The following is a 25,970-nucleotide window of genomic DNA, read 5'->3' on the forward strand; positions in this document are numbered from 1 at the left end:
GCGCTATCTGTAAGCCAATCATATTGCTTGGTCGTAAGAAAATCGAGATTATACAAGAACATTCAAAAATACGACTGCACCAGCGATGAAAATATTCTTGACCTTATTGACTTGATGCAGTCGATTACGTGACATTTAATGCATTAGAATCCTGTGGCATATTAATCCTGATTTTCTATTTGTACTGTAGGGTGAGACTATGCAGACGAGAGCGAGCGAATTCCGAGCGAGCGAGAATATGTGGCGAGAAGAGGCGAGACGCGATAAATATCAAAACCTGTCAGATATGTGCGAGAACCAGAAATTCGCTCTCGCTAGCGTTATTTCTCGCTTCTCGTTTGTGCACGGTTTTCTTTTGCGAAAACTAAATCGCTCGCAACATCTCGCTCGCTCTAAATCCGTGTCTGCATAATCGCACCCTAAACACTAGTTTTGATAGCGAGATAGTTCAATAGAGAGGTTTCAAAGTCGCATGATACGTAATAAAACACACGTTTGTTCTGCCTCTTCGTCATATTTGTGGTGTAGCTTACGCTTGCTTATTTGACAGGTTGGCAGTGCTTTTTCAAACTTAATAGAGCTGCAGTGTTTTTATATCATGGACAAAGTTAAAAAAAAGATGCTTTTCTGACGAGGTATTCTTGCAGTCTTACAGGACGAGATGCTGCTTTATATGAAATGAACAGAACGTTTCATTATGTCAAGGTATCGATCCATACGAAGTGTCTCTTGATCCATCTTCGTTGTAGAGTTGTAGCAGTGGCGTAGCGTGGGTGTTAGCCGCCCGGGGAGGAGGAAAATTTCTCCGCTTCCTTATTTATTTATCTCAATTTAAAAGACTAAAATTCAGTTTCATCACAGAATAAGTAATGAAAAATTTCGTGCTCATTTCAATCGGTCCGAATCGTAGGTGTGACAAAAATATGAAATGAAATGGTTCAAATTTTTACAAGATATTATTATTATTTATTGTGAAATTTTGCTGCCTTCTAAAAGTGCTGCCTGGGGCGGGCCGTCCCCACCGCCTCCACCGCCCTCACTACGCTGCGCCACTGAGTTGTAGTCTAAGGTAAAATTTGGTTACATCATAAACTATTTGGTTTTCAGGACAAATCACTATACTCTTTCACAAATGAAAACTTACAAATCTTTAGAGGCCCTGATTACGTGCTCTTTCATAACGCTCCTGATATGCACAGGGGCGGATCTAGGTTTTTCTGGGACTAGGGTTTATTGAAGTCCAATGGGACCCCATTTTTATCATTTTTATTAAATCTAACTTAACCTAACTTATTAACTATTTTTTACTATACGATAAATGTTCATTGTTAATGAAAAAGTATTAAACATTTATGATAATACTGTAATTCCATTTTTGTAGGCCCTTGACACTTAGGGGTCTAGGGCTTAAGCCCTATTATTCCCTATATAGATCCGCCCCTAGATATGCAGTTGGGTTGTGGCCACTCTCATACCCTATGTTTAATGTTGGCACCCTATCTGGTAATGACTTATCATAAAATTAGGAAGGTTTTTCTTTGGGATAAAAAACTTTTTCAATAATATATTATTATTAATATTAAAAATAAGTTATCATTATGGTATGTTATATATAAATAATAAACAAGAATTTGACAGGAACAACTTGAAGGTTACTCTGTAATGATTATTTGTTACTAATGTAAAAAAAAAAAATCGTTGTAAAAAGTAGCATCTTAAATAAATGTTACTGTTGCTTATCAAATTACATAATTTAGTTATTTATAAGTGAGCTATAGTAAGCGTATTGGTTTATATCTTTAAAAATACACACACTTTTATTTATGTAAATTAGACTGGATTGACAATTAGTTTAAAATTCATTTCTAATTCTTCATCCGGTAAGCGATTATCTTTGCTTAACACTTTAGTATTAACTCTACTGTATATTTATTACAAGCAGACACTAAAAGAATAAATTGAAAGATAAAAAATAAAGTTAAAACACAATTATTATCTTTTCAAACCAAAATCTGAGGTTTTTAAAATTATTTAACTTTATTTTGTCGGTACAGTAGAACCTCGATTATCCGACCCCCGATCAACCGACCCCTCGGTTAACCGACCGTCCTAGTCGGCAAATTTCAAATGTCCGCTAGTGATGTGGCGCTACAATATTTCGCTATGTCTTGGCTACTTTAATATTATTTTTACGTGTTTTAGCTGGCAACACTCATTCGACCATGAAAGGGAGCCAGTATTTAAACGAAGCTTAATTTTCTAATTTTTAACGATACAATAGCGACGATTATTATTTTAAAAAATTTTTGTTAGGCTTAACATCGATGAAAATTCAACGCAAAATAGGTTAATAGCGATATACTAATATACTAATTACATGGGATATAATAATATACTACACTAATAATGGATTTTTTCATACTTTTCGGTTATCCGACTTTTCAATTATCCGACCAACCCCAGTCCCCAATTAGGGCGGATAATCAAGGTTCTACTGTATTAACAAAATGATTTATGCAATTGGCTTGTACACACTTTAAGTCTACATGCCGATATTCACGACGTATAAACAACACAATAACTCCAGCTAAAATGCGCGTAAACACAAATAAAACATGAACAAACCACAAATATGGCACTGGACAATTACGCATGCTCCTGACGTCACTTGTGATGTCGATTTGAAACTTCTCTATACAGGGGTGCAGTCACGTAATAAATGTCATCGCTCCGCCCACCAAAACAATAGTCCGCCATATTGGTTGCTGATTTGACGTTACCTTGCTCATTCGCTTATTATTTCAACTGGAAGAAAGACATATTACCTGGCTATGCAGCTGATTTAAAAGATAATGATTTGATAGAATATAAAGAGAAAATTTCTTTTATTGGATGGGATCCATACGAAATGAAACCAACGGATTTTTCATCTAACGATTTAAGCACGTGGCCCACTATAGATCATGGAGACATAGTAAATTATTTGGTTTTAACAACTAACGATGTCACACTAGATCAGATGAAGGCATACAAATCACTCGATGCTCATAATTATTTGACAAGCTGATTTATTCATCGTGAAATTTTACCAAGATCCGTTCGTAATGATTTAATTTCGCTTGTAGGAAAGGTACGTAACTTCATTTCAGACTTTCCATTTTCTCATAATATAAACTGCGTTATGTAAAGATGAATTTAATTTTATATTTAGTCACATTTTAAGTTGATTAAGTTGTATTTATAATTACCATCAAATTTTTTCTTTTGTCCCCATGGTTTTGTATTGTGCAAGTCTAACAACCTATTATTAAGATTAAATTAATTAGCCTAATAAACCCTCCTATTTATTATTGCCATATTTATCATATCAGGGACTGACTGGAGCAAAATAGACTAAATTTTTACAAAAAATTTGCCTTTAATTAACCACAATCAAATTTTTAGTATAATGCATTTCAAGCTTCTCATCAGCATATTTCAGGCACAAAGACCCCACATCAGCCTAATACATCCATACAGAGATGCTTGAAATGCATTCTACTAAAAATTTGATTGTGGTTAATTAAAGGCTATTTTTTTGTAAAAATTTAGTCTATTTTGCTCCAGTCAGTCCTGGTATGCCAAATGTGGCTATAATAAATTGGAGGGTTTATTAGTCTAATTAGTTTAATCTTAATTTATGTTGTGGGCTAGAAGCGTGATTTAATAACATATTATTGTTTAAATATATTATTAGAAGTAAATAGCACAGTTTCTTACATTGTTTTTGTACACAGGTTAATCACTCACAAAATCTACGGCAGCCAGCTTCAGTAGTCTGGGTTTTAGCTAAGAAAAATGGAGAGGTGATAACTAGGCATTGCAATTGCATGGCTGGACAATCTTTCTCCTGCTCTCATGTTGGTGCTATTCTTTTTGTCATTGCAGAAGGAATTAAAATAAGGAGCTCTCAGACATATACTGACCGACCAAATAATTGGATTGTGCCACATGTAAAAGATTGTGGTTACAAACCACTACGAGAAATAAACTTTACTCAGCTGCAACTGCAAGCAAACGGCAATGCCTCGAAGAAAAAAAATATACAAAAACCTTATTTGTCAAGCGATAAAACTTGGAATACTTGTATAAACAAACCTAGTAAGAAGAATTTGAACAGTTTTTGAAAAAATTTCTGTTCATAATCCAACTGCTGCAATTTTGTCAGCGATGCCAAGTTACTCTAATTCTTTTACAAACCATGTCAATTCATCTTTCCATGAGAACCCACTTACAACTCTATTTGATGCCAAAAAAGTTGCCTTACCCTGGGATCAGCTGTTAAATCACTGCAGGACAATATTTGAAACTTTGCATCTGACAGATGAAGAAATTGATTTTATTAATACACGTAAGAAACAGTGATACACATATATATTTAAATCAAAATTTAGGTGAAATACGCATCTATGTCTATGGATAATTAAATCATATTTTCGAAATTTCGAAGCCAAAGAAACGCCGTAGGGGCATTTCCGGTTTTATTTTACACAAACGTCCTATCAGAAACGTTGATAGAACATAATAAATATAAGATGAGATAACTACTGTACTTTCAAACTTTTCAATCTACAGAAGTCATAATTGTAGTTATATTTTTAAATCTATGTGGAACAGTGCTAATGATGAAATAACGTACTACAACTGTAATCGAATAGCAACAGGTTAAAAAATCCAGCAAACAATCGCGTCACTTTCTGGGCAAAAAATTATAAATTTTGTATGATGCCATCTGTTATGGTACTTTATTTAATATTTTCTATATTATTACAGTAGAGCGTCGTTTATCCGAAAGTCGGTTATCCGAAAGCATTCCAGTCCACAAATTTAAATTTTCGCTAGAGCTGTGGCGCTACAATCTTTGGCTATATCTTGGGCTACTCCAATATTTTTTTGTTGGTGTGTGGGTGTTTTAGCTGGCAGCACTGGCACTTTTGTGTGGTGTTTTTCTGTGGATTGTGTGTCATACTGAATCGAACATTTTTGATACTAGATCAGCTTCTAAAGTATATATTTTTTGGTTTTTATATTTTTCAATAAATTTATTTTGTTGTACAAAATAAAAAAATAATAATTTTTAACGATACAATAGCCACGATTATTATTTTAAAAAGTTTTCGTTAGGCTTAACATCGACGAAAATTCAACGCGAAGCGACACGCAATGGAGAAAAATTTCAACGTGGGATAGGTTAATATATTTTTTCGTACATAATCGGTTATCCGAACAGCCCCAGTTCCCAATTAATTCGGATAAACGACGCTCTACTGTAATTATTATAAAATGGCTAAAGATTAATTTTAAGAAGAGATGAGTTTTATATAAAAAAAATTATAAATGTTAATTACGAGTAAAATCTTCATCAAATTCGATCGTACTCGAGATATGAAAAATGACCCCCTTTATCTCCCCATCCTATTGACCTTTAACTACCAAAATTTAACAGCATTGATCCCTCTAATAGACAAACCTCCTGAAAAATTTCGGAAATTTTCGACAGACGGAACGGGAGTTATTAAGCTTTAAAGTAGATGAACAAAATCGTGCCCTTTACATACTAATATCCATCATATATACAGAGAAAAATCCTCCTCCTTCCAAAGTTTCAAGATCCCTAGATCAAAAAATGTAAAAATCTTAAAAGACCATGTCTTCACTGATCACTATACTTTTCCTTTGTTATATAAGGCAGCCGGGAAGTAAAAATGAAATATACTAATTAAAGAGGATGATTTCATATTAGTAAAGCACTAAGTGACAAACCTGATATTTTTGTTTCAAGTACAGTACATCAACACAAGATCACATTTATAAGAACACAAAAATAAAAAGAAATCAAATTATTCTTGTTTTCATATACACTGTACTCGGGTGTATTAATGACAAATTAGATTCATTATTTGTCAATAATATATGTATAGAGTTAATATTACAGTAGAGCGTCGATTTTCCGAATCAACTGGGGACTCGGGTTGTTCGTATAACTGATTTTTGGATAACCGATTTATGTACGAAAAAATAGTTTAACGTATCCGATGTTGAAATTTTTCTCCGTTGCGTGTCGCTTCGCGTTGAATTTTCATCGATGTTAAGCCTAACGAAGACTATTGTATCGTTAAAAATTATTTTTTTTATTTTGTACAAACAAAATAAATATATTGAAAAATATAAAAACAATAAAAAAATTATACTTCAGAAGTTAATTTAGTATCAAAAACGTAAAATATTTGAATAGCCCAAGACAGACAAAGATTGAAGCGCCACAGCACTGGCGACAATTTAAATTTGCCGACTGGAATTCTTTCGGATGATTGACTTTCGGAAAATCGACGCTCTACTGTATTTATTTTTTCCACTAAGATGAATCAAATTCTAAAAATATAAATCATAGGTTTTGTACATATCTGAAAGTATCCTAATAAAAATTCGTAATAAAAATAAAAATTCGATTCCCTGCCAGGGTTTGGCCGAGTTATCAGGACTGCCGGGTTATCGAGTGCCGAGTTTTCGGGACTCTACTGTATTTATATTTTATTTAAGGTATTAATTTTTACTCTTTCCCTATCAAGTGTGATCGATTATCGCAATTGTCCTTTTCCAATTACTCCGGAAAATCGATGCAATACTGTGCACAGAGCTTAGTACGTAATAAATAAAATTGTGATTAGTGTCAATTATAGTTTAACGACGTCCGGTTTGTCAGAGGGCGCTGCGAGTCACAGATCTTCGCTATCGATATCGGAAGGTTGTGTGTCATTTGGCGGCAGTTCGGAGTGTAAGCGATTAATTTATATTGTTAGGTGTAAATTGAGAAGAAAGCGTATTGTTTAATTATCACCACAACTTGGCAGCGAATATGGCAGCAAGTGAGAGAGTAGATACCATTAAGAGGCATTTATCTGCATCGAAAATTCCGGTATCGCAGGGTGGAGACCGGGATGCTTCCATACCCATCAGAAGGTAATCGTCGTCATGTTAACTCGAAAATTATACTTTATCCGCGTTTGTAATTGACTCTAATTGTGTTTATGAGCTTACGCTTGCATTCCTGTGATAACTGGTTAAGTACGCTTATCACATCGTTCAGAGTGTATTACAAACGTAACATGAAGGCGTGGAAAAGCTGTACAAGTCGACTTGTACAGCTTTTCCATCCTTTGATTTATGCATAAATAAAGAAGCTATTGTCTAAGATAGTAGCAAATCATTCTTAAAAATTAAAAAAACAAAGTAATACAAATAATCACTTTTCGCAGAAATCCAAATTAATTTTTGCAGTACAGCCGAATTGGATTTCTCCCGGTTAGGCCATTACAAATTCCGGAATGTTACCAAGCCTGCTTTTGTAAGTGCCGACGGTGATGGTGCTGTGGGTGTTTGCTACAATTTTTTTGCAGTCATGATTATTACTTAAGATTACACTAATACTGGGCTTGTGTTGGGTAATTTGCCATACTATCAAGTGAGGTGGAAAATAGAAGGTTTTGACGCTCCTTGGGGAGTTAATTATAAGGTTCCAACTTCTGAATGACCGAATCCCCTGGTCCTCTGTTACAATGTCCGATCTGATGGGTGTAGATCACCGTTTGCCATTTGTTGGATGCCCATGATTGGTACCCAAACTTTTCGATCCGATTTGCTTATAAGTTGTAGGTAGGCCAACCGGAAATATTTTATATATTTCATATGTACAAAATGTAGGTCTATTTCTGTCATTTATAATGATGTATGAGATAAGCTGGAGGTCTGTAGTTTGGGTTCCACTGGTCTATGGCAAAAGATGTTTAAAATTAAGTCAATGTTTCTGTGTGTCAAAAATGGTATTATAATCTGTTATATTATTTTATGACGTGTTTTGGAAGCGTTTAGAGAAATTGACCATTGCCAGTTTAATTTTATAATTATATAAATTAATTTTTTTGTTTATAAATGTTTTATTTGAAAATGTTGCCATACAAGCTCAATACAAATGCAAATATTGGTTGAACTCGATGCGGTCATAAAGACGTTATTCTGATTAATTCTGTTAATGGCAGTCTAAAATTTTTTATGGTTCTTTTGGGCCGACACCCATTTGGATGTCCGTCGGATGATAATCGCTTGTTAAAAGCAAAGAAAGTAATAACTTATAACCTTAAATTTAAAATAGAAATTTAAAGCACTAAACAATGCATAACACCTTGTTACCGCAAGAATATAGACCACCTGTGCCGGTGGACACTTGCAACCTCTAATGTTTTATTCATTAGTTACATAAACTTTAATGAGCATAAAATAATTTTAATGTGAAAAGTTTTAAGTAGAAATGTTATAAATGTTTGAAAGCTTTATATTCTTTTATAAAGTGTTTACATTAAGAGTTAATTTAAGATACAAATAATTGGATATAGAGGAAAAGATGCTAATAATAGACCACATGACTAATCAAAAATCATTAATAATTCACCCGACTTAAAATATATTGAAATTATTAGTTTTCTACGCATCTAGACATCACAAGGTTTTAATTTGAGACCATACTGTTTTGTTTGTTTTTAAACAAACAAAATAGCTGCAGTCTCAAATATATAATATATATATATATATTTGATATACTATCTTAAAACATTGAAAACTATATTTTTTAAAAATTTGATGTAAATATGTGTTTATTATTTGATTTAAATTTGACTGGTTCCATTTTATAATAGCATTTCAAGTACAGTGAATCTCTAATGTGGAGATATGTTTCACATTATACTAACACCTGTTATGAGAGTGTCATAGCAACAAAACAGCCAAAAAGTTGTAAGAACATTTTATGAATATTGACCTGTATAACACGTTGTAGAGGAACAAATTACACGGGGATCTGTTGTACACTTTTTATAAACTATACAATTGAGAAAATCCTATTAAACTTTTATATTATAAATTATTATATTTTATATCGTTATTTATTATATTATAAATTATTATTNCAAAAGCAGAAAATTCATTACATAATATTCTTGTTGTTTATAATTATTATAAATAATTTTCATCAAAATTTTGTCTTTGTTTTTCAATAAAGTTTTTCAATTTTGCCAAAAAATATCATTTTTCAGCATTATTTTTATGTGTCATGATGTTTTAATATGGAATTTTTGCTTATTTTTATTTCGATGAATGTAATAATTTTTTTATAGTTAAAATTATCAAAAAATGTACGATAAGATTTATTTGTTAAGGAGTAAACTGTCTAGTAGCTATCATTAGATAGAGACCGGATGGATTTACATAACATGCAACCTTTGTACTCTAAATTTTATTGTATATATTCATATATAACTTATAAAACTTTTTAAATCATAAATGACAGGCAAGAGCTATTAAAATGGAATGGATGGGGCTACAAAGATTCCAAATTTTTCTTGGACAAGAAAACAGAACTTATTGGATTTTCTGGGAACAGGTATGATCTGTTTTTTTAATACATTTTTTTTATTTTATGTTGATAAGTTTTGTGAAATTTCGTAATGCAAAGTATTTATTTGATATTTTTGTTTATAAGTAGTCAAAAAATATTGCTTGACGAGGTTTATTATATTAAAAACAGTTATATTATATTATATACAGGGTTATATTAAAAACAGTTGCATAGGTCTTTTAATCATGAAGAACAGTAAAATAATATTTATTTCTTATGAAATTTACCAGTTATCAGCAATAGATAGCATCTAGATCATAGATTTAAGCATGTAACCTTTGTAACCCTTGGAAACTATTTTAAGGTTAGCAGTTCATTTTGACACAGTAATTCAATTTAATAATTGCTGAACATTTTTGTAAGTTTTAAATGCTGATACAATCAAAACCATTGACTCATTCAGCTGATTTTTATGTTGATATTAGTAAAGTTCAACAGTTCAAATCTGAGTTGGTATCTTTGGTGAGAGTTGGCCAGATTGCTGTGGCAGTTAAGGCATTAACCTACCACTCTGGGGTCTGAGATTAAATCTGGACAAGCAACTCGATACATTGTCTGTCATCGCCCAGTCACTCGTTGTGGCCCTGGCTAAACCCATGATGGATATAGAAAAAAGTTCTCTTATAGATTGCATTGCATTTCCTTAAAAAATATTTTATTGTTGAGTTTAAAATTTAAATATTAATTAAAAACAATGCATCATATTTTGGCATAAGTTTTAGCAATTGTAGAATTTGCTTTTCTCAGAAAACAAAACAGTTAAAATTTTGTGAAAACTTGGAATTGAATAAGGAATTTTCAAATAAATTAATAATTTTCCTGCATAAAAAAACCTTGAAGTATGATTGAATGCTTTAAATAAGGAAAAGATTTGTTTTAGTGTTCAATGAAAGAAATTGCAATTGTCATTGAAACTAATATACAGGTGTTCACTTTTTACAAGTGTAAATGCGAAGAACAGTTGTAAACATTCATTTTTTGACCACCTTTGCTAAATATTTAAATAGAAAGCAGTTTTTAGAATAAATAGGAAAGTTTAAAAATGTGATGGTTAATTGGGGCTTCGATAATTGCAGTCCTACTCTTATGGAGAGTTGACGGATTAGAAAATGACAACAGAGTGAGAAAATGGGTGTTAGTAAACAGCTTTTCAAGATATAAATAACTTTAATTATAACTTGAGTACTTTTGGTCGAGTTGATTCATTTTGGAAACAATATGGCATGTTCCTTCAGATGGATTTCTGGTTGTGGCCTCTATGTAGTATACCACCTCACTGTTAGTTGGCTGTCTTAGGGAGATACACTGGTTATTTCATGTCTGTAGTAGCGATCTCTGTTTTTAGAAAGTAGCAATATGAAGTTATTAAAAGGTTGAGAGGCAAACACTTTAGTGATTTTTATAGAAATATTTCCAAGAAAATGTATGGATTCTTTGGAACATTTTTCCTAGAAACAACCCCTTAGTGTAGAGAATTGGGAAAGAAAGCAAAAGATTTTGACACAAACATGAACTTGTTGAGGTATCCTTCTTAGACTAATGCATGCTTTATGATGTCAAATTAGTGAATGAGCATATCTGCAGAGTTTGATAAGATATAAGTTTCAAGGAGATTGTGCCGATTTTGACATTTTTATATCTACTGGATTGGAATGAGAAGCATTATACAGTGAGAGAGTATAATCTAAATTGTAAATTGTTTTTGTGACAATACCAAAGATTTGATATATTATAGACAGTGTAATTCTCAACACTTTTTTATCCAGTTTTTTTTATTGGAAAAACATGACCCCAAGAGACAATGCCTTAACTTTTATTTCACAAAATGCATTTCAACTCTTCTCTAAACAATGGTTCTTCTCAGTCTATAAATCAAAGGAAAAAGATTCAAATGACAATTACAAAAAGAATTACAAAACAAACTTTAAAAACCAAATAAAGGTGCTGTAAAATGTACAGTATATAAAACTGCAAATATAACTCACGAAGCTTGTAGTTCAAAACAGTGAAAAGAAAATGAATGTTTTCAAGTGCCTGGAGCAACCATCTTTAGGTTAAAAGAACAGTTACAGAAATAACACCCTTTAAGCTGGTGATAGCATATTATTGTCACCAGCTTGGAGGGCGTTATATGAAGTTTAACTCTAAACACAAAGTCGACCAAAATGGCTTGATCCATTCAAAGCAAAATCGGCCGATGGAAAAGTTTTTCAACTGGTCTTGCTACACAAGTTTTCCTTGTAGTCCGAGGAGTAAAAAATTTATTCTCCTGATACATAGAAAAAAGAAATTTTTAGAGTTTAGAGATAATATTTTTACTTCCCAGTGAAACTACGACTGCCAACTTCCAATTGGGCGACATTCTTTTCATAATTTAAATTATAATGTTCCATTTCTCATTCAGTTTCCAAATCTGTTGTTTTAATATGAAAATGGTTCTCAAGGTAATTGAAAATTTTTGTTTTTCGCTCACTTTTTTGATCTACGAAATGGATTTTTGGTTTTGCATGTGATATTTATGCTAATCGTTTAGTATACTGTGTGTTTATTACATAAATATACAATCTGTGTCATGTAAATACACTTCTAGAGTATCTAAAAAACATTTGAACAGCAGTCACTTGAAAATAATAAATTTAGCTTAAAACTTCAAACTACCTCTATGACAATTCTTTTTTATAAAAATAAAAACTAAACCTTAGAAATTGTTGATTTGTTTTACTTCTCGACTGCCTTTCATCACAGACAAAGAACTAAGGAAATTCAGAACAGAAAAATATTTTGTTCTGAGTTTCTTTAGTTCTTTGTCTCTGATGAAAGGCAGTTGAGAAGTAAAACAAATCAACAATTTTTAAGATTTTTTATTGTTTTTATAGATTATTTCTGTTCCATTGTATATATTTTAAAAGAAATTTTTTTCTATTTAACAATTTGCATTCTTCACTTAAAGTATTTTCAATTTTTATTTCTCCAGAAATAATTATAATTATTACTAATAACATGTTGAAATAATTAACTTTTTTTACATATTTTTCCCTCTTTTTAAAACTTTAATGGAATCATTCATTTACTATTACTTTTACTTTGTGGATAAGTTATCCATTATTTATAATTTAACCAATTGCGGCTTTATGCTCCTTAATACATTTGTTCGAAGTCCCACCTGTCTTGCCTGTATAAGAATTTTTAATAATGCACATACATCCAGATTTATGTATGATGCACATTGCAGTATTTAAATTTATTGGACAAACAGAATGGAAAGTTACCCAACAATCAGTTGCATAACTTTCCTGGCAAAAAATACTTATATATAAGAAACACTAAAACAAATTAGCACAAGGTTTAAAAAAATTATGTATGGCATAATCTGTTAGGAGATTTTATTAAAAAATAACTTGTATATTATTAATTATTATAAAAAAAAAGCAAAAGGCTTAATTTTGAGATAGAGACGAGTTATTTAAAAATATTATAAATATTAGTAAAATTTTCATTAAGTTACATCACCTTCTCTATCTCCCCACCCTTTGATCTTTAACCACCAAAATTTAACAGTATCAATGCCTGCTTATATACAAGTTACTATGCCAAGTGTCATATCTTAATCTTTATCCTGTCCTGCAAACTAAACGAAATTACACACATCCACAGAATTTTTATTTTTTTTACTGTTTTATGTTCAAGGGGTTTCAAAACGATGAAATTTACAAAAAACTGGAGAATCAAGTTAATGTAATTTTACCATCAAAAGTAAATAAAAGTATATCTCAGTTACCAACAATAAATAATTATAAATTATTGTTTGACAAGTTTAAACTGACTAATGTCATAGAAAAATTTTGACATACATGCAATATTAAGATTTATTATCGGTAAGACACGAGACAGAACTTGGGAAAATGTATTAAGGAGTGTAAATCTGCGGTTATAGACAATGGGTAGTTATCCATTGTTTATAATTGCTTGCAGTGTATAATTAGTAATTTTAATATTGGTGATGATTCCACTAAACATTTTAGAAAGGTAAAAATACATATAAAGGAAAATTATTTGAAAGTGTAATGAATGAGTAATAATAATTAACAGTTCTGAAGAAATGGAAATAGAAAATATTTTATGTAAAGAATATAAAACATGTATTAAAAATGTAAATTGATAAGTAGAAAAGAATTATTGTAGAGGTTTGAAATTGTAAGACAAATGATAAAAAATTGTTATAAAGTACTTGTTTAAAAAAAAGAAATGGAAACCATATTTTTCTTTGATTCACTAACACACTTTGTGTTAGTGAATCAAATAAATAAGACAACACGGTTTCAGAAGATTTAAAACATATTTTTCTTTTTGAATGACTGTCGTTCTAATGTTTTTATTTGGATACCATAGAAATTGATTTATGTGACGTGGATTGTGGTTTTGCATGTACAGTAGAGCATCGATTATACGACTCAATTGGGAACTCGGGTTGATCAGATAACTGAAAAAATCAGATAACCGAAAATAATGAAAAAATACATTATTAGTATAGTATATTAGTATATCGCTATTAATTAGTTAAATGTAATTAGTATATTAGTATATCGTTAACCTACTTTGCGTTGAATTTTCATTGATGTTAAGCCTAACAAAAAATTTTTAAAAATAATATCGTCACTATTGTATCATTAAAAATTATTTTTAAATTATTTTATTGCTCACAAAACAAACAACCACTAATAATTAGAAAATTAAATCTCGTTTAAAAACTGGCTTCCCGTTCATGGTTGAGCCTGTGTTGCCAGCTAAACCACGCAAAAATTTAACAAAAATTATATTAAAGTAGCCAAGACATAGCCAAATATTGTAGCGCCACATCACTAGCGGACATTTGAAATTTGCCGACTAGGACGGTTGGTTAACCGATGTGACGGTTAATCGGGGGTCGGATAATCGATGCTCTACTGTATTGTATTTTATGGAACTTTTATTTGATGTTTAAAGTTTGTTTTGTAATTCTTTCTGTAATTCTTATTTGAATCTTTTTCTTTTGACTTGTAGACTGGACCATTCTTAGACAATAAATCAAAATGTGTTTTGTGAAAATGTCTTTTTTCCATAAGAAAAAAGGGATAAACAAGTGTTGAGAATTACACTGTCTACAATATATTAAATTCAAGATTATCCTCTATTTTTCTTTGTTGATTAACACCAAAGATATTTTAAGAAATTAAAGGGAATCTCTGTTGGTTGATATTTGGTCTTGCTCTCCATCTAAGGCTATCAGATTACTTATTAATAATATATTAACTGATTTTGTGCACATTCCTGTTTTCAAAAAGACATGTTTTTGGTGTGATTGAATTGCATTCTATATAAAAGATTATCTGTGGAAGTTTGCCATAGAGGAATAAACATATTTGTAGTTTAGAATTCTTATATTTGCTTTCCTTTAAAGTATCTTTGGTATTATTGTGAATGTAATCTGTAAGATTAAGAGTTTTAAAAGTGAATTATATAGTACGTTCTTATTTTTTAGGTATCCTATTGGTAATAAAAACTTGCCAAATTTTAAAAAATGGGTTGAGGATACACTACAGGTAGACATGAGTGTATACTTTCCTGCTCAGGTGAGTTTTCTTGGAAATAGTAACTTGGTTTTCTTATGTTGGAAGGATGTTTTCGTTGATGTCCCAAATTACTAGTTAGCAGATGCTTCCCGATACAGGACTGCCTATGTGCACATAACTGCTTTGCAGGAAAGACTTAACTTCAAAGAAGAATGGGTGACAGACGAGGTGCACTAGTTCAAGGATTCTCGTTTAAGCTAGCACACCTTACATGAATCTGTCCTTCTAACATATGAAAATCAAAATTGTTTTATACACACAATTGCTCAAAATATATTGTATGCATTTCTTATTTGATAATATTACAGCCGGAGTTGACCGAAGCATTGCTTCCCGCTCCCATTCTTAATGAAGAATTCATGGAGGAATTACAGGAATTGAATGTTTCTTTTACGACAGATTCACAAGACAGATTGTTCAGAGCTCATGGTATTATTTTCTTAAGTATTTTATTAAAATTATTTTTATTACACTGCAGGAAAGTATGAAGAATTATTAGAATTTAAGAGTATGTAGAATACTCTTAAAAACTCTTATACAGATGATAGTATAATTTTAGAATTAAAAGAGAATTATAAATGCAATAGTCTTCATTAAGATATCACACAATTTTGGAGAATGAATCTGTTATTTTTAGATTTGTTCGGGATATTTAATACAGCATTTAAGTGTTTTTATATGCCTGCAATAATGCATTTTAATTAAAGAATGCATAAGGTAATGAAAAAGTATGTTTTAAATTATATTAATTATACTGGAAGATTTTATATTATAAGTAAATATATCCTACTTATAACACACAGTATATAATTTTATTTAATAATTTTGTTACAGTTTTTGGAACTTGTCTTTTTGTTTCATAATAATGTGCCTAATTCTATTTCATTTATAGTAAATTTAAAGCTGAAATTACTTTTATTTTTAATTAAATAGTAAAGAATCTTTAGGAATTCTCTTATATGTTGTTGTAATATACAGGATGAATCAAAAGTCACAGAAATTCAAAAAAAATTAATAACTCACAAACTATTTACAGTAAGATGATGTGGTTTTCACAGAAATACTTAGAAAGAAGTGGGATTTTTTTTAGGTGTAAAAAAATTTTAGTACCAAAATAGTTACATTTCTTGCCATAGATGGCACTTGATAAGATTACATACTTTGTGTAGTTGTTACCAGAGCTTACACTAAGAACATTTTTATTTTTTTATACTTATTTTAACAAATTTACAAATGCTACAGGGCCATCTATGGAAAGAAATGTAACTATTTTGGTATGGAAATTTTATTAAACCTAAAAAAATCCCGCTTCTTTCTAAGCATTTCTGTGAAAACCGCATCATCTTACTGTAAATAGCTTGTGAGTTATTAATTTTTTAAAATTTCTGTGGCTTTCGAATCACCCTGTACAGTATACCTAAAAATCCTCAAATTATAGAAGAAATTTATTTTCAACATCTTCCTCTTCAAATCACGGATATCTTTCAGACAAAACAACACATTTCTGTAGGGCTCAATGTCTTGACAAGTGACAGGTAATTCTGGACTTTCATGACATCATGAACTTTTTACATTTGTAACCCCATTAATTTGAGAAAATTTTATGTGACCCCAGTATATAAGTATATACATATATACATATAAATATATAAAATAGGTATACAAGTATATCCCTTAGTGATGACAAATCATAAAACAACTCTTTGATATACATATTATTTTACCATTTATTAAAGACAAAAGCCAGTTTGCATACTAACGAGGTAGGCGTTAATATCCAAAAATCCCACTTTCCATAAACATGTAGTTCAAGATTTTACCATTGTCAAATTTTCAGAACTGCAGTACAGAATAAAAAAGTACAGAATTGCGGCTCCCATGCATTTTGCAAAACCTACATTTCAGCTCCCACTGATCTCTTGCTTGCCCACTCCTGTCTTATAATATAATCGAGAAGGGTTGATAATAATAATAATTCTGGTACAAAAAACTTACATCACTGCACCAGGAACTAGCTAAACATCTAACACACATCATCATCAATCCACAAGACATGCCAAAATTTCTTACTCAGGGCCTCACCTACATGAAACCTAAAAACAACAACACCACAGACCCCGCACAATACAGACCAATTACATGTCTTCTAACACTCTACAAATTATTGACATCCTGTATCACAAACAAAAATATACAAACATGTTGAAGAACATGACATTCTTACGGAACAACAAAAAGGTTGCGGTAGAAATCACAGGGGATTGCAAAGAACAGTTACTCATAGATTCAGTCATTCTACGGCAAGCACACAAACAACACAGAAACATACACATGGCATATATAGACTACAGAAAAGCATTTGACAGTGTTCCACACAGTTGGCTGCTACATATTCTACACATGTACAAAATACATCCATCACTCATTGCATTCTTTCAAAACACTATGCAGCACTGGACAACAACACTGCATCTCAAGGTTAGTAACACTTCCATACAAACAAACCAAATATTCATTAGGCGAGGAATTTTTCAAGGAGACTCTCTGATTCTGCCTAGCCTTGAACCCATTATCCAAAATGTTAAACACACAATATGGCTACAATATCAGACATGAAAAAACAACACAGTTTATGCTGTCACATCTCATGTACATGGACGACATAAAACTTTATGCATCCTCCTACAAATCACACATTCATACACCAAGGACATACAAATGGTTTGGCTTAGACAAATGCAAAACATTTCACATAGAAAAAGGAATCCTGAAGAAAGAAGATTTTGCACTTGGAAATGGAGATGTTGTAGAACTCGCCCTCTTCCATGGATTCAATAAGTATTTATGATTCCAACAGGCCAAACTAACAGAACATACACAAATAAAGCAAAGATTAATTAAAGAATACCAAAGTAGGTTAAACACTATCCTCAGAACACAGTTAAAAGCAAAACACACAGTCAAAACAATAAATACATATGTTATCCCAGTACTCACCTATTCTTTTGGAGTTATACATTGGACTCACACAGATCTCAAGCAACTTCAAAGAAAAACAAGAACAACACTTATTATGCATAATCATCATCATCCTAAATCCGCCACAGAAAGATTAATTAACCCTTCCATGTAAAGATGGCAGACATGGCATGATTGATATCATAGGCTAAATCTTCACTACAAACAAATACAGTCACTTCAAAAGTTTTCTACAAAAAACAAGAAACATCACAGTTGCATAAAGCAGTAACTCTAGCAAACTCAAATAACACACTGTTAAACTTACACCCACATCATACAGACAAGACACAACATATAAAAAACATAGACACCATCAAGCAATCTTGGGCTCAAAAGGCACTCCATGGTAGGCATCATCCTTATGACCTGGCCCAGGATTTTGCTGACAAAACTGCATCAAACAGCTGGTTAGATTGGGGATGCCTCTTTGGGGAGACGGAAGGATTCATGATTGCCATACAGGATCAGGTCATAAATACTAAAAACTACAGAAAACACATACTCAAAGATACAACACTCACAAATGACACATGCAGAAAATGTCACATCATGCCAGAAACTATACAACANGTCATAAATACTAAAAACTACAGAAAACACATACTCAAAGATACAACACTCACAAATGACACATGCAGAAAATGTCACATCATGCCAGAAACTATACAACACATTACTTCTGGGTGCAAGCTCTTGGCGTGCACAGATTATTTACACAGACATAATCAAGTAGCAAATATAATACACCAAGAGCTTGCAAAGAAACAAATTATTAGACCTCCACGAACCATACTACAGATACATTCCACAGACAGTATTGGAAAACAACATGCACAAAATGTACTATGACAGCCGTAATCACAGATAAAACAATTTACCACAACAGACCAGACATCACACTCATTGACAAATACAATAAAATCATATACATTATAGACATAGCCATTCCAAACACTCACAATGTACAAAACACATTCACTGAAAAAATTAGCAAGTACACAGAACTCGCCCAGGAAATAAGGCATCTGTGGAGGATGAAAAGGGTGCTTATTGTACCTGTCGTTCTCTCCTGTACAGGTGTGATACCACACACACTACACAAAAGCCTGAGAACATTACAATTGAATAGAAATACATATATCACACTACAGAAGGCCACTATATTGAATACATGCCATATTGTTAGGAAATTCCTGAATACAGACACTGACACTGACACACATTTAATTTTAGTTTTTGGTTTCTATGTCTTGACTCTAGTCTGGCATAGAAACCAAAAGGAAAGGCCCTCTTGTTGCCTATGGGACAAAATGAGCCAAAAAAAAAAAAAAAGTAACTTTAGTTACTTAATTCTACTAATTTGTTTTAATTAAATTTTATAAAAATATAGTTTAAGAATCAACTTGACAACTAAATAAACATTCTAGAAATTGATATTCATGTATTTTGTAGGTCATACAATGAGGGAGATTTTTACGTTGAGAATGGGAAGGTTTGAACGAATTCCAGACATTGTAATCTGGCCAAGTAAGTAGCATTTTTGATAAATTCTTTTCAAAACTTATAATTTGACCAATTAAATTTCTTATAGAATGTCACTTGGACGTGACAAAGATAGTGCAGCTTGCTACAAAACATAACGTGGTTGTCATTCCATTTGGAGGTTTATTTCTTTTCCTATTATCTAAAAGCTTGACTAATTATAATAGGCATTCGAACGATTTCATTATAGCAAAATTTTTCAGGTGGGACTAGTGTGTCTGGTGGTTTAGAATGTCCGCCTGAAGAACACAGAATGATTATTTCGTTAGACACATCACAAATGGTAACTCTAAAACAATCTAGTTTTGAAAATTTGTAGTAATAGTTTAATGTTTCATTTTCTTTACTTCAAGAATAGAATATTGTGGGTTGACAAAGAGAATTTGACAGCTTGCGTCGAAGCGGGAATAATTGGTCAAGATTTGGAACGAAAAGTAAGTCAAACTGTGATCCTGGATCCCTTATAACAAAATGATGAATAATACTCCCTCAACTAGTGCTATATTAGCTCAGTGGTCTATACTCTAACAACTAAATAGTCCAGTAAATTCTGAAGTTGCATTATGCTTTTTGGGCTAGAAGGTCTCAAATATATATTATTATGACTTGATAATTTTCAATTAAACTGTATCAATAAGTTAAAAAGAGCCTATTTAGGGTTTACAATAAAACACTATCATAATAGAAAACATCACATTATAAGCAATGTAACTGAACAACATTAGGCATTAGAAACACAAACAAGTAATAAGTAATGTACTTGTTGTGGTGCTACCTCACTGAGTTTGAAAAGTTATTTGCCTCTCCTTCTGTAACATTGGATGCCGCTATTGAGACAGAAATGCGGTTCCAACGGAATTCTCCTTTTTTCCAGGCAATTCTTGAGTTTGACGACTAGAATGTGTAGAAGCATTCTATAGAATGCTATAGAAGCAATACCAAGCACCTGGTAATGCTTCTATAGGCTCGGGCATATAGAAGCATTACCAGGTGCTTGATAGGTGGTGGGTCGATAGCTAAGTTGATCTACTAACTTTTCAGACTTCTTTCCCAGTGATCTGTATCTCTCTCTCTTACTTTCTGTTTAACAGAGTTTTTATACTTAATCCAGTTTTGCTACTATTACATATTTCAACATAAACATCAACCCAATTGTATTAGATATACTAATGAACTGCCAGATTATGTTTCAGGCTGTGATGAGGCTAATTTTACAATTATGAGTAAAGTATTGATAATTTGACAGTATAGACAGGCAGTCAGACCACCATCTAATAATAAATATATCTGTAATTATTAATGAAGCGAGTAAAATGATATATCCTTTCTCCATTTTCTTCTATGACCAAGGGGTGTGGGTTCTTTTGTTCACATCTAATTTTCGTGTATCTGTATATTTAAGAGGTGCTACTTTTTACTTATTTCTATTTTGGAATGAATCTCAAACCAAGTTTTTTGGCTTTGATGATGATTTATGGAGTCCTTCGAGACAATTACTAAAAAATCCACACTACATCCAAACAGATGACAAAATTTGTTTATCTATATGTATAAATGAGAATGTATGTTTGCTATACACGCCTAGGCTGTCCAACCAATTGCTATGGAGCTTGGCATTTATGCTTATACATTTCTAACTTACATAATTTCAAACATCACACCCCAAAAAATTAATGAATTTCTGTAAATCAATTTCTCAGTACATTAGATTTGCTGATTTACACATAATGCCATCTATTGGCAAAAAATTTAACAAAATAATAAACTAAATATAATTGTTCAAAAAACGGATATAATTTTAAAAAATATATATTATATTCACTTAATTACTGTGACAATGATATAGTGCAAAATAGACTTACTATCTAAATATCAAACTCAGCCTTTTTAAACATTTAATGAAACATCAAACACCTTCTATCACTGAGAAATGTTTATTGAACAAAACACTAACATTGTCAGCCTAATATAATAGGTCATCTATTCTGTTAGGCTGAAAACACTAGTGTTTCGTTCAATAAACATTTCTCAGTGATAGAAGGTGTTTGATGTTTCATTAGACTTACTACATCATTACTGTGAGATGTAGCATATAACACTTGCCTGTATGCAGTTGAAAGTGTTACGCTGTGAAATTTGTAAGTATGTAGTATTTAATTTTCCACATCTAACAACACAGGTTTTTTTGTTTCTGTACAGAACATTCTGTACAGACGAGTTATCTCGTCAATGGGCGTTAAGGGTTTAATTAACTTCTAAAATTAGATTGATTTTTATGTATGTACAGGTAACCCCATATAACACAGGAGTTATGTTCCAAAAATTGCCGTGTTATGCAAATCCGTGTTATACAAAACAAAGAACTAGTACGGAAAGGGGGGGTTAGGTTCCAAAAATTAAAAAACATGCTATTATATTTCCATAATTAAGATAAATATCTTTATTAATTAAGTGATACATATTAATATAAATTAAACAATGTTTTCTTCGTCATCACTAAGCACTATTAATTAACCGAGGGCATTTTCTTTTTGGCAAGTTATCCTTATCCTCATCCTCTGAGCATTTTTCTGCATTATCTTCAGATCCATGCTCTACGTTTTGCAAAAAATATGCTATTATAGATTGCTTGCTTTTAGTTAAAAGATCTTTATAAATTTCCTTATATGGTGCTAAGCACCTTATGAAGAATAAAGCAAATATGGAATAAGAAAAAAACATCTGGCAACACCAAAATCAGAATTGTCACGATCTGGCAACACTGAAACAAGTTTTGAGAAGGACCACATGTATCAACAGAAGGCAGGAAAAGAAAATTTACATACTTAAGTACTAATAGTTCACAAAAATAATAATTTTTGTGAACTATTAGTACTTAAGTATGTAAAAATTTATTACATTTCATGTTGTACGAGGGTTTTACCCAATTCTCGAACTGTGTTAGAGTGAATCCGTGCTATAAAAGCACCATGTTAATACGGGGTTACCTATATTTATTTATTTAGTTAGTTTTTAGAATTTAAACATTATCTTTCTTATAAAGGTTATACCGATCAGATTATTGAATATATACATAAAATTTGGTCATTATTATTAAAAACTTTATAATTCTTCAGAACTTCTTGGTGGGTTTATTACGTCGACGTTAAATAACACGACAGCAAACTAATCTGACAAAACAAACAATTGTACATTTATTATCGAATTTCATATTTAAGTAATTTTTAGTAACATTTAATTCTAGTAATTTTGCTGCAAAAGTAACACAAGTTTATTTTTCCCTCAAGCTGTTGGAGTTCGGAGTACGCACGGGACACGAACCCGACTCCTACGAGTTCAGTTCGCTCGGAGGCTGGGTGGCCACCAGGGCATCGGGAATGAAGAAGAACATTTATGGAAACATAGAGGACTTGGTGGTTCACGTCAAAGTTGTCACTCCCAAAGGCGTGATAGAGAAAAACTGTCAGGTAATCATTAAAATTGTGCGATAAATTTGCAATAAGATATTTAATGAAATATTTTTCTGATCTCTCAAATACAAACTTTGATGATAATTTATAGCATAAATTTAGTAGCAGTAGCAGTTGTTATTTTAGGTTAAATGTAGCTCCTATAATGGAATAATTTACAAGAAATTTGTTATCAACTAATGGGTTTGCATATGCATTATGAAACAAAATTCATAATTTATCACGTTCTTGTTTTTTCCTAATATAGAAGACACTGATGATTCTGAGCATCTAAAAAACCAATATGGCAACAAAAACTTTTCCATACATTTTTGATTTTCCCTTGAAATATATATGCTATTTATTGGATTCTGGCATTTAAAATTGTTTTAAAGCACAAAGACAGGTCTTTTTTCATTTCTTTTGTGTCCCCACATGTCATTTATTTTTATACTCTTTAAGTTTCATCTGTTGCATACAATTTGCAGCTTGCACTAAAAATAATTCTCTCTCTTCATATTTGTTGTTTATAACAAAGTGTTTTTTCGGGCTATATTTTGATAAGATTAGCCCTTTAAATGAGAGAGTATATTTCAATATGAAAATGAAATATTTGAAAGTAACAAATTATAAATGAGTAAGATAAATACTTCAAATAGCTGGATGACCAAAGGCAACCTCTGGTTCCAGGAGTCAATTTTACAAATAAATAAATAGACAAAACCCACTGGTTTATTTATATTTGTGGTGTTCTCCATGTTTTAGTGACAGTCAAAGTTGATATAGAATTTTACATTATCTTGAAAGTTTAAATACTAATACTTCATTTATCAGGTTCCAAGAATGTCGAGCGGACCGGATGTCCATCACTTTATTTTGGGTTCAGAAGGTAAGTTTCGATATCAAAACGACATTACCCATAAAAACTGTGTGCACAATTTGTTTTGTTTTAATCAGGGACACTTGGAGTTGTAACGGAGGTGGTCCTAAAGGTGCGCCCAATTCCAGAATGTACCAAATACGGTTCTATCGTGTTTCCTTCTTTTGAACCCGGCGTTTCGTTTATGAGAGAGATAGCTCGACAGGTAAAAATAATTACAAAATACCGGAATATGTTTTACACTTTTTTTTAAGTTTGAGTTTTGTAATTTATTGTTTTAGCAACTGAAGCCAGCATCTGTTAGGTTAATGGACAATGAGCAGTTTATATTCGGTAAGTGTATCATAAAAAAAGTAATGAAATTAGCTTATTAACAAATGACAAAAATTTTTTGTCCAGGACAAGCTCTGAAACCCGAAGCATCGTCTTCCTTTACCAGTGTTTTAGACCATTTTAAGAAATTTTACGTGACCCACATCAAAGGATTTGATGTTAGCAAAATCTGTGTTGCAACATTGCTGTTAGAGGGAACCAAAGAAGTAAGGGATATTTTTGTATCCAAAATAATATGTATAATTTTAAAACAAACTACAGTTTTCTAAACATTTATAAAAATAGGATGTTAATATTCTTGAGAAAAAATTATATGTCATAGCGAGTAAATTTGGGTAAGTTTAATGACAAGAATCTTTCAAATAAATTGCGTTTCTTGTAAAGTTTTAACATATGAAACCAACTTTGCCATTTAGAGGAATGCCTGCAGGTGAAGAAAATGGCAAGAGAGGTTACATGCTAACATTTGTAATTGCATACATTAGGGTAAGTGATTTGTTTGTGCATTATTTATTGATATCCTGAATAATAATCTAAGAAATCCTGAAAATTTAGGATCTTGGAATGGATTATGGTGTAGTTGCAGAATCATTTGAAACATCTGTTCCGTGGGACAGGTGATTTACCTTTGATGTTTTATGCAAACGAAGTAAATTGCATAAAAATAATTTATATAATACTTTCAGGGTGTTAGATTTATGTCGAAATGTAAAGGATAGAGTTAAGAGAGAGGTCGAGCACCACAAAATCAATTTTCGTCCTCTGGTCACATGTAGAGTCACTCAGACATATGATGCCGGTGCATGCATTTATTTCTACTTTGCATTTAACTACAGAGGAATTTCTGATCCTGTACATGTGTACGAAGAAATTGAGGTAATATTTGTTTTTCAAATTATTTTTTATTTTGTTTGAAATAAAATTGAATCGAAATTTAGGCAGCAGCAAGAGATGAGATTTTAGCATCGGGAGGAAGTATTTCGCATCATCATGGAGGTACGTAGTGTTTTACATTTAAAACAGTGTACACAAGCAAGTCCTTGCTTAACTGTTTATTACTGTTGAATTTTCTTTATAAACTGACGGTTAAGTGAGGACTTGCCATAAAAACAAATTAATAAACAATGAAAAATATGATATTTACAGTGGGTAAACTGAGAAAACGTTGGATGAAACAGAGTGTTTCAGACATTGGAATGGGCATGATGAAAGCGGTGAAAAATTATGTAGACCCTCAAAATATCTTTGCCAATGGAAATTTGTTGTGATAAAGAAATAAAATATTTTTTACGAATTTTTAAAAGAAATCAAACTCGACTTTCCATAAGAATATTTTTTCCCTTCAAACATTCTGTTAATGAAATTTAATTTTTGTCTTCCATCTAGAAAGTAACCATTCAAATGTAAATAAGCATCTTAGTCATATAAAAAAAAATCTGGTAAGTTTTATGCAATCACATTCCCAGATATGAACAGAATTGTCTTCCTATAAATGGAACCCACTTCATATCTATAAAGTATTTTGTAATGCTGTGAAAAATGTAAATAACTCATTAGGTGTATCTAGTCAGAATGGGAAGCATTTTACAGTGCATTAACAATTGTTTTTTGTTCCTAAATGTCAAATGTGTAAAATGTGTAAAATGTAT

The 25,970-nt window shown here is 31.5% G+C and overlaps 1 protein-coding gene across 1 annotated transcript; it reads left to right on the forward strand.

Annotated features, from left to right (window-relative positions):
- Window positions 1–6,742: 6,742 nt before the first annotated feature.
- Window positions 6,743–25,929, forward strand: LOC111623192 (alkyldihydroxyacetonephosphate synthase, peroxisomal-like). Its single transcript, XM_023365679.1, has 19 exons — window positions 6,743–6,999; window positions 9,380–9,472; window positions 15,006–15,096; window positions 15,405–15,525; window positions 19,570–19,644; window positions 19,709–19,780; window positions 19,863–19,942; window positions 20,013–20,093; window positions 22,947–23,126; window positions 23,943–23,997; window positions 24,066–24,193; window positions 24,270–24,321; window positions 24,388–24,527; window positions 24,607–24,656; window positions 24,738–24,807; window positions 24,877–24,938; window positions 25,008–25,197; window positions 25,260–25,317; window positions 25,468–25,929. The coding sequence occupies exons 1-19, from the start codon at window positions 6,896–6,898 to the stop codon at window positions 25,587–25,589; spliced, it is 1,824 nt and encodes a 607-aa protein (XP_023221447.1). The 5' UTR covers window positions 6,743–6,895; the 3' UTR covers window positions 25,590–25,929.
- Window positions 25,930–25,970: the final 41 nt, after the last annotated feature.

This window comes from Centruroides sculpturatus, unplaced genomic scaffold (assembly GCF_000671375.1).
Source record: "Centruroides sculpturatus isolate CEXI.00-Female unplaced genomic scaffold, Cexi_2.0 scaffold8, whole genome shotgun sequence".
NCBI lineage: Eukaryota > Metazoa > Arthropoda > Arachnida > Scorpiones > Buthidae > Centruroides > Centruroides sculpturatus.